General features: G+C 51.1%; 1 protein-coding gene across 1 annotated transcript in view; it reads right to left on the reverse strand.

The window, feature by feature from the left end:
• SAMD14 (sterile alpha motif domain containing 14) overlaps nucleotides 1–10002 on the reverse strand; it is a 19819-nt gene extending 9817 nt beyond the window's left edge. The window contains exon 1 of the mRNA XM_006023321.3: nucleotides 9954–10002. Coding sequence (XP_006023383.3) covers nucleotides 9954–9993 — 40 coding nt within the window. The 5' untranslated portion in view covers nucleotides 9994–10002. The remainder of the gene's footprint in view (nucleotides 1–9953) is intronic.
• Nucleotides 10003–10209: the final 207 nt, after the last annotated feature.

Consider the following 10209-nt stretch of genomic DNA (forward strand, 5'->3'; position numbering starts at 1 on the left):
GAATGCAGGAGAGAGAGGGAGTCTGCTGAAAACAGGATCACTCCAGCTGACACCAGCTCTTGCCCCAGTTCCTATTTTTCTCCCTGCCTACCACAGATACAGCCTCACCTCCACCCCTATTGGCAGCTGTGTTCCCATGCTTACGTTCATGCACAATTCACACAGTCACATGCATGTACACAGAGGACATGCAAGGAAATGTATGGACAGTCACATATTACACTTACATTCACGTACATGGGTAAATACACAGTCACACACAAAACAGTCACACACAAGTCCTGCTTGCACACACCCATATGTGCACCCTCGTGCATGTACACACAACTTGCTGTTTCCAACCCCAGGAATTGCAACCACTCAGGCTGAATTGGGTCTGCAGCTGCTCCCAGTACTGACAATTCAGCACCTGGAGGACCCCGAATGAACTGAATCCCATGGAAGCTACCTGCAGCCTTCACAGTGGGGCTGTCAACAATGAGCAGTGATCAGCCAAGACATCACAGGCAAAAACACCAGGAGAACAGACTGGCAGGCCCAGCAGGGGAAGGATGGGTTAGTTTGGAGCATATGTATCCATTCTTCCTGTATGCTATTGACTGTGAGGTGGAGATACAGGCGGAGACACCACAGGGGCCTGATATGGCCTGAGAAACCCAAGTGTCAGGGAGGATGCAGGTTACTTTGGGCACAGTGGGACCAGGCTAGTGCCACCCTGCTGCCAATTTGTGCTAGCTGTACAAACACCAACCCCACTGCAGCCTGCTGCTTCCTTCTCCTATGCCCCCCCCATCAACACACACATTCATTGACACTCCCTATAGATGGACAGACACAGCATCAATCTCTTCCCCTCACTCACACATACTGGCAATCTCTCTCAAGCACACTAGAGTATATACAGAGTGAGAATCTCCCCCTTACACACATACCACCTTCCAGCAATCTCATCTCCTTCTTTGTTGTGTCTCCAATCCAAACTCTATATGGTCTGGTTCCCAATATTCTGCACAGGCCATTGCTTCTTGTGTTGGTGTTGCCAGATCTTGTGGAGTGCATTGTGGTCTTGTGGGACACATCTCCTCTCCAAAACACACACACACAAAGGAGATTACTTGCACACACAAGGCAGTGATTGCCTCCACCCCCTGCAATCTCACATATGCATCAAAACATGCAAAATAGCACCACAGCAGACCTGCAAACACACACATACCAGGAAGCATGCACCCCTGCCTAACAATAGATGCACTAAACAGCACTGCTTCACTCTCCTCAAACATACAAGCAGCCCCTTCCTCCTGCACACGAACATGCTGTACACAACAGTGTAAGCACACAACCAGCATTGTCCCTGACCTTGCCAAGCCATCTCCCCCCAGTGCACAGTACTTGTGAGGTACTGTCATTCTGACTCAGTAGTACTTACACTGGTGTAAGGAGTGTGTAAGTGGTTACACAAGGGGCAAGCAATAAAAAACCTGGGCTCCAGACACACACCAAAAAACTCCCTCCCATAATACACGCCCCCCAAACTGTGATGTCATGGTGATGGGCCCTTTGCCTTGCTGTTGGGAGAAGAGGGGGATCTAGAGAGAGAGAGACAGGAAAAGATGGATACAGGGTGGGTTCTGCAGATGACAAGTGACAATAATGCACTAACAGTTGTATAGGCACCCATAAATACCAGCAGATACTTAAGACATTCCAGACCACAGGCTCCACACCCAGGCATGAGCATGGATGTGCTTTGGCACACTAAGGAACACCCTATTTGCTTTGTGTATCTGCTGTGTCCAGCCAGGACTTTTCAGGGATTGCAGCACTGAGAGAAGAGGTAAGATGCTACAGTTTGTACCCTATAGTCCAATGGAGCTGAAATCATGGGGCCTACAAGCCTGGGAAAGCCCCGTGCTGACTGGGATGGAGTTAAATGCACACACACACACACACACACACACACACACCCTTACCCTTGCTGACCATCAGTGTTTGCAAACAGACAGACAGACACGTATGCACACACATATTTGCATGCACGCACACCTGCCCAGAAGACTGGATATGCAGCTTCGCTCTCTGCAGTGCTACTCTTCATCCTACTCCATAAATCCTCCCCCAGTCCCAGTGGTGATCCAATTTGCAAAGCAGCAGCAGCAGCAGTGTGCATCCATCCATTATGGTCCATAACATTTTTGTCTCCAGAGGAAGCGCTGGGAGCTGGAGGCTGCTGCTAATGGGGGGAAGAGTATGGTGGGAGCCAGACTCTCCTCCCTCCCTTCTCCTTTGCAGTTGAGAGTGGGGGCAGGGGCCCCTTACAGGTCTACACGTACATGGGTAAATACACTGATTTACAAAGGGGTCTATGGGGGAGATAACCACCATGCAAACCAAGTTGAAACTCATGCGTATTCTGAGCCTTATCCAGACCCTCTCCTGCTGGGTCCAGAGCTCAGGCCTCAGGAGGAGCTGGTCCCACAATCTCACAGTATGGAGTGCAGATACTTTGTGGGCTCCCTACCAGGCACATATTTGCCGCTGCTGATCCCCCAGCTGTGGTACTTACAGCCGAATGAGAGCACTGCATGGCCAGAGTTGGGAGCAGAGGGCATCTGGGGTCATACTGCACTGCCAACAGCAGGGGGAGCTATAGATGGCACTGCAGTGCCATGGGGTAGAGGGAGACAGGCCTGTTGGCATGGCATGACCAGTGTAGGGGAATGGGGTGCATCTCCAAAATTGGCTGGGCCAGTACAGATGGTGCTGCCCACACATGGGCCCAGGTGTCTTGGGCAGCACCACACTGGCAAGGCTGAGGGTCTCTGGATGGCACTGCACTGCCAACCCCAAGCTGTGCACTCCTGACAGCACTGAGCTGTTGTGGATTGGGCATGAAACTAAGAACACGCCCTGACCTGCACACTGAGTTATCCATGGGCCTGTAGGCAGCTACACAGTTGGATATGTGCATGCACACCACTGCACAACCTCTGCTACAAACTCACACTGCCACCCATTCCACTGCATGGATACACACACATGCACACATTACACATACACTCTGGCTACATACACATACTTACACACAGAGGTATATACATACACACACTACATTCCCATGGGCACTACTACACATATAGAAATCACTGTGCACCAACACGCACACACATACTATAAGATGAGAGACACAAACTAACACACACTGCTACACAACACCTCTCTTTCTCCCCCTCTCTCTCCCTCTTTCTCTCTCTCTCTCTCTCTCTTACTTCCTCCTTCTAATATCTGAGCTGCCTCTGCCTTTCTTGCATACAGAGCAGAGATATGCCTGCAGGAGACCATGAATACTTAATCAGGCCTGCCCAGCACCCCCTGGAGAAGATAAATGCATGTGCTTGCTCTTTAGCACTTCATGTGTGTGTGTGTGTGTGTGTGTGTGCACGCATGTGTACCCATGTGTAGTGATCTATGGATGTATAGGAGCGTGTATACATCCAGGTTTCCAGACATGTGTGTGCATGTGTATGGACATGTGTAGCAGTATGCATGTTACCTGGTATGTAGGTGTATGGGTGTGGCAACTCCGTATGTGTAGTGGGATGTGTGTGTACTGGGACATGTTATGGCAGTATGTATGTATGTAGCAGCATGTAAGTGTATGTGTATGGGAAGTGGTGTTTAGAGGTGTGTGTATGTAGTTCAGTGTTTGTAGCTCTCTGTGTGTTTGTGCGTGCATGCAGTGGTGTATTTGTGACAGTGTGTGTGTGCAGGTGCAGTGCTATGCTTGTAATTGTGTGTATATATGGGGGGGGTGCACACAAACGTGTGCACCTGTGTGTTCAACAGTGTGTGTAGCTGTGTAAAACAATGTATGGATGGAGTGGAGCATAGGTGTATGCAGATTAACTCCTTCCTTCCTGAGGCAGAAAGGAGAGCAGGAGTTTCCAAGAGCTGGATGTCAGCTACTGCATAACTAGTTGTGGGGGAGGGGGACTCTTGATGTTGATAGAAGAGCAGTGGACCGGTGTGATGGAGGCAAGGACAGAGAAAGGATGGGTAGGGATGCAGATGGGCACAGGGACCCTTACTCAGAGCCATCTGCCTCCCAAGCTGGCTCCATACACATGCCCTGGGTGGACATTTAATGGGCAAGCTGGAGTGATGGAGGGGATCAACCTGGTCTGGCCTGGCCACAAGTGATACGACATCAGGATCTAGCCTGCTCTCTTTGGAGGCTTGTGCCAGGAGACATCCTTGTCTCTAGCTGATCGACCCCCCCTGCTGCTTCCTCTGGGGGCAGGGCAGACGTCAGGTATCAGGGAGAGAGGAGGTCGGGGGGTATGAGCAGGGAGGGTTCCTGGATGTCTCCAGACATTCATCTGACAAGTGACTGGTAAAAGTCACTCCAGAGAAACAGAGAGAAGGAGATGGAGAGAGAGAAAGGGGGAAGGATGGAGCTAGGGTGAGGGCAATGTGGGGAGGCAGACAGAGACAGATTTCTTTTTAAGTGACTTTGCTTTCAAATCAGAGCACATGCATTATGCATACAAGTATGGGAATGAGGAGGAGTAATTGCAGCTAGCTCTCCTCACAGCACTCCCAACATACAGGACAGAGGCTCCCATTCCACCCTTATCTGGGCTCCAGCCTTCCCCACTTCATCCCAGACACCTGAAGGAGCTGCCATAGCAGATCAGCCCGCCAGCACCAGTCCATCATGCCTCATATCAGGCCTCCTGTAGCAGACAGTGTTGGTGCTGAAAGGAGAAAGGATCTCATATGCTTAGCTCTCACGCCAGGCAGCCACACACACACCTGGGGTCTGGTGGTGAGAACCAGGGGCTTGCATGGAGTGAGCTGAAGGTTGATACAGAGCATCGGGAAGCTCCATCTCCTGACTGGGGACTCAGCCTCAGTCCCCACCTCTGCCACAAATCTGCTGCATGACTTTGGTTGTGTCCCTTCCCCTCCATCTGCTTCCATTCCCTGTGCCTGTCATAGAGGGAGAAAGCTCCCCAGGCTTCATCTTATGTGACTAGCTTGTGAGCTCTTCAGAGCAGGGGCTCTCTCTTTCTGTGTATGTATGTACAGCACTTTGCACAGCAGGCTTTACTCTGATTGGGACCATGGGGCCCTACTGAACTGGAGGAGGCAAGGCCCTGGCTGTCCCTTCCATCACTTGCAAATCCAGGCCTGGGTTTAGGGAAACTTTGCATGGTAGCATCATGCCATGGAGCTGCCAGGAGTTACAGGGTCTGCGTGTGTCCAGCAGGTACCATAGACATTCCTTTTCCACCTGCAGCTTGAGCAGGTCCCATCTCTGGCTCTCACAAGGGATGCTGCCCTAGCAGCATTGGGTTGTGCTTTCCATGGTGGAGGTTAGGAGCAAATAGTGTTTCCCCAGAGACAGAAAGCCTGCAGGGCCCTGCCCAACCCCCACAGCAACACACAGACTAGTCTTTGGGGACAAAGATGGAAAATACCCAGGAGGCAGCGGGCTGAATGCCAGGCCACCAGAGCCTGCAGTTTAGGGGCATGGACATGTGCACAGCTCTGTGCCCAGCACCTTGCACCCAGACATCCCTGCATGACACATCTGGTCCTGAGCTCCTGTCTCCCCATGGGAGGGTGGTCATGGACCATCCATGTTTCCCAGGAAATGTGAACCTGAGCGCTGATGCCACAGAAACCAGAACAACTTGGAAAAAATCCAGGTGTTCCACCCCTATCCCACTGGCCACTTGGGGAAACAGCCGGCAGGGCAAGGTGTGGGTAAGTGATAGGCACAGATATGGGAGGAGAAGGGGAAGAAGCACACAGAAAGGAGCTTAAGAAGCTACTGAATTTTGATCAGTAGCCCCAGAGGCAACCCCAAAGGCCAGACTGTATAAAGAGCTCCAGGCCTCACATAAGGTCTTCAGTACCCATCAATTGGGTCTAGACTTTCCAACAATCTCAGCACCCAGTTAGGCCCCTAAGCAAGATGCCTGCACTGGAAAAATATACAAGGCAGTATGATCAAGTGAGTGGGACACTGGACTTGTATATAGGATTTCTGGTTCTGTTCCTGACTCTGCCACTGACTTGCTGTTTGACCCTGGACATTCCTCCACTCTCTGCCTCTTCCCCACCCATTGCTAGGCTTATTTCAATCAGGTGCTCTTTCAGAGCAGGGAGTTCATCTCCAAGAAACAGTCCTGACAATCTTTTTAACATGGGCAAAATAGCATTTTTCCCTTAAACTCTTTCTCCTTTCAATTAAATCTGAGGTAGGCACCTGGTCTAGGAAATGTCAGCCCAAATGTTTAAAGTTCGGCAAAAATATATGTGACTGAAAACAGGATCTTAGAAGGGAAAGTGTCAGGCAATCAAAGGCATCACTACTAGCCTGCCTAAATACTCATCCATCTTTGATGGCCTCAATAGCAGTGGTTCTCAACTGCTCAGGTACCCTTTGGAAAATGCCAGCCCTTAGCTTTCACTTATTTCTTGATTACAGAAAAATAAAAGAGCAATTCTTTTGATGCAAAGAACTCAAAAGGACCACAGCAGAGCAGAATGGTTAAAACTATGAATTTCTATTTGACATCTCTGGGTTTAGTTTGTGAATCATGTATGTACACCTAACAGTGTTAATATTGTGTTGCATCCTGTGGTACCCTTGGTACCCTTGAAAGATGTCAAGGCACCCCAGGGTGCTATAGCACCCTTGTTGAGAATCACTACTCTACAGCCATCTTTGCCCAACAGCTCATCCACTGCTTTCCAAATACATCACTGTACAATACATCTCTGTGCTGTGCAGCTGTTTTTACAACAGGCAGTGCCCCTGGCCTCTGTGGTTTTTACATTATATTAATTTCAGCACATCCACAGCAAGACCCCAGCACCATCCCTGATCTTTGCTCCTTCCTCAAACACACCTAACTGCCTCCATGCAACTAGGTGCTTCCAGCTGAAGCCTTGTATGAAAGAGTGAGCACAGAAACAAAAGCAGAACTGCAACTCTCAGAAGCCTAGTCCACAGAGCTTACTTGTGCAAAGGTGTGCCCAAGCACACAGGCACTGCTATATGCATGAGCAGATGCAGGAGAGCACACACAGGCAGGTGCAATGTGTACACACATTTGCACACACACAGGTGCAGCTATTCACACATAATCCATGCACGCGCAGTTTGCACGCCATTTGGTAGGTAGTACACATCCACTGTGCACACATATGTATTATCCATAAACATCTGCACCCATGGGAGTATGCAAATGTGTGTGAATGGGTGCCTGTGTTTGGGCACCTTTGCACAAGTACACATGCATGTGTTCACTCCCAGCCCCCCATGCTAATGAATATGTAAGTTGCTAAGCTGTCGGTGTGCAGCTGGCCCTGTGTTTTCTCTGCCAAGCACTGCAAACACCGCATGCTGCTCAGACAGCAAATGAAGCAGTAGAAAAATCCAAGTGCTGCCTCAGGGCAGATCCCTCACCAGGGAATCTGCTTGCTCTTCCCCCCCCACCCCCACCTGTTTGTTTGTTTATCTGTCTAAGGTGCCATTATTTTCCTCTAGCTGCAGCTGGGCACCATCCCTCTGCCCCACGTCAGCAGACAGTGCGTGTTCCTTACACTCCAGCCCCCTGGGAATCAAAACAGTGGCACTCACTGTATAACAAGAAGCAGCCTCCTGTTAACAGCAGACAGCATGTGTGACATGCGTGCACTGCTCCAGTGCGGTCAGAGCTGTCAGCCCAAGAAAAGAGCACACACATGTATATGCACACAGGAAGGCATCTTGCCTACATAAACATGCTCCTGGAGAGCATCGCACATGCATGCAATCACACACATGGGGAATAAGAATTGCATACCCAGGGGTAGAAAGTATCTCACACAGAGCATCACATATGCCTGTACACAGGGAGAGGATGCGCAAGAAGAGAATCACACACATACAATCACATGCACAGGTAGCGAGAAACTTGCACACAGAAAATCACATTCATATACATCCCCAGGGAGAGGATCACACATACAGAGGGAGTGAAAATCACACCCAGGTATAGAGAATATCTCTCACACACACAGTCACACTCACCCTCCTCCACACCATCTCCATGGAAAAGATCCCTCACACACATAGGCACATGTATGAATACACACACACACACACACACACACACACACACACACACACAGAGGGAGAGAGAATCTCTCTCTCTTTCTGTTTCTCTCTCTCTCTCACACACACATCTGTTAATGACACCCTGTCCATTCTTAGTCTTATTTGCACAGTTTCAGCTACCACTGCATAAATCTTGCTAGCATTGCCTACTGGGACCAGTTGCACTAGTGCTGTGCATTTACACTAGGATACACCTCAGTACAGGTTTGGCCCTATCAGACACAATCCTATGAAGGTCCTGACCCTTCACTCCCAGCTCACACAAATCCCACCCTGACATTAGCAGGAGCCTCGGGGCTGCTTCAGGGTGAGTAGGGCTGGACCTGGGGCTGCCTGGGGAGTGGGTGGGAAAGGAAGAGCAGCAGACAGCTGCTCAGGAACCCTGCTTTCAGCTGGCTCCCTGTGCAGGAGGGTTCTGCAGCTGTGGCTAACTTGCCCCACCAGAGAGGTGCCAGGGGAAAGAGGCAGCACAGAATGAGAGGAGAAATTGGAAGGACAGCATTCCTGGCAAGTGGGTGATAAACAGGGCACTGGGCAGATGCAAGGAAGGGACACAGGCACCTGGGGCTTGGCACTGGCAAGTTTAGCCAGAATGGGACACAGTGTAAGGGGGCCGTGTGCATCCAAGCCATGGATTGCCCCTGGCTTATGCTCTCCCAGTGGTTGCAGGGGAGAGAGTGGACGCTACATGGTCCCAGAATCCTTTCTGCCCAGTAGGCTGCCAGCTCTGGCTGCAGCTGGTGCATGTACAGATACAGGGGGCAGGAATTGGGGACAAGCCCATAAGAGAATCATCCTCAGGGCTGGAGGGGGCACTAACAGGGGAAGTCCTATAGGATGGAAAGCCCAGGCCTTTCTGCTAGTGGTACAGGCCCCCACAGTTCCTGGGCACAGGGAAAATGGGCCTCAGCACTCAAGGATGGGGATTCACATGTAGGTGCTGCCTCCACTACCCCCAGAGCCTTGTGCTTGTGTCTGATGCTGGGAGAGCCAGGACGGGAAAGCATGCAGAGTTACAAGGAGACAACAGGATGGGACAGTTGTTGTGTGTGTGTGTGTGTGTGTTAGGGACAGAGCATTTCCATTCACCTCAAGCACTGTACTGACCTCCGTGTCCCTCACTCCCACCTCCCTGATACAGCTATTAAGCCTGGGTAGAGCTGATAGGAGGGGAGGGTAGTGTGGGTGAGATGGGTGAGCTGCAAGCTCTGCCTGGACTCTCCAATACCCCCCACCCCCCAATTTGCTAGAGCCATCTCCAGCTCTTCACATGCACGTGCACACGCACACACAAACACACGCACACACACACTTCACAGCTAGGCCCTAGCTCCCACCTCTCACATAGCCATGCGCATATGCACACACCACAGCTAGAGCCCACTTCCGACCACAAACAGCTTATCTTCCACCACACACACGCCTACAAATCCAGGTAGGCCCTGACTTCTTCCACACGCAAACATGCACACAAATACAGCCAAACACTAGCTGTACCACAGCTTCACCTACACACACTCAGAGCCAGGCACTCATTCCCACCACACACTGCTGGTGCTAGCTCCCTTCCCTCCAGCCAGGCCCTGGCACCCCATCCCAGCCTGGTCTCCCTTCCCATTCCCTGCCATGGGTTTCTGCTCTCTCTTCCCTGCTCTGAAGCCTACTGGCACCAGGTGAAAGTCCCCCATGGCCAATAGTGCTGGGGGAAGCTTTGGATAAGTGGCACAGAGGGACTAAGGTGCAACAAAAGAGGGGAGGGACTGCATATCACACTTACCAAAAACTTCGTCCATGTCTTGGAGTTTGGAGGACGACATCGCGGGGCCGATCTGCAAAGAAAAGGGAAGAGGGGAATCAGGGCTCAGTGAGATGACCTGCTCTGCCACAGGTTCCCAGCCCTTCATCCCTCCCCCAGCCCCATCTGCAGAGCAGGTGGAGCCATGTAGTCCAGGCACCGGCATCAGTGCCCCCACCAACAGCACCATGGACAGCACCTTCAATGCACCAGACCAGGGCCGGCCTGGCAGGGTCAC

The sequence above is a fragment of the Alligator sinensis genome, unplaced genomic scaffold, assembly GCF_000455745.1.
Source record: "Alligator sinensis unplaced genomic scaffold, ASM45574v1 scaffold520_1, whole genome shotgun sequence".
NCBI classification, from domain to species: domain Eukaryota; kingdom Metazoa; phylum Chordata; order Crocodylia; family Alligatoridae; genus Alligator; species Alligator sinensis.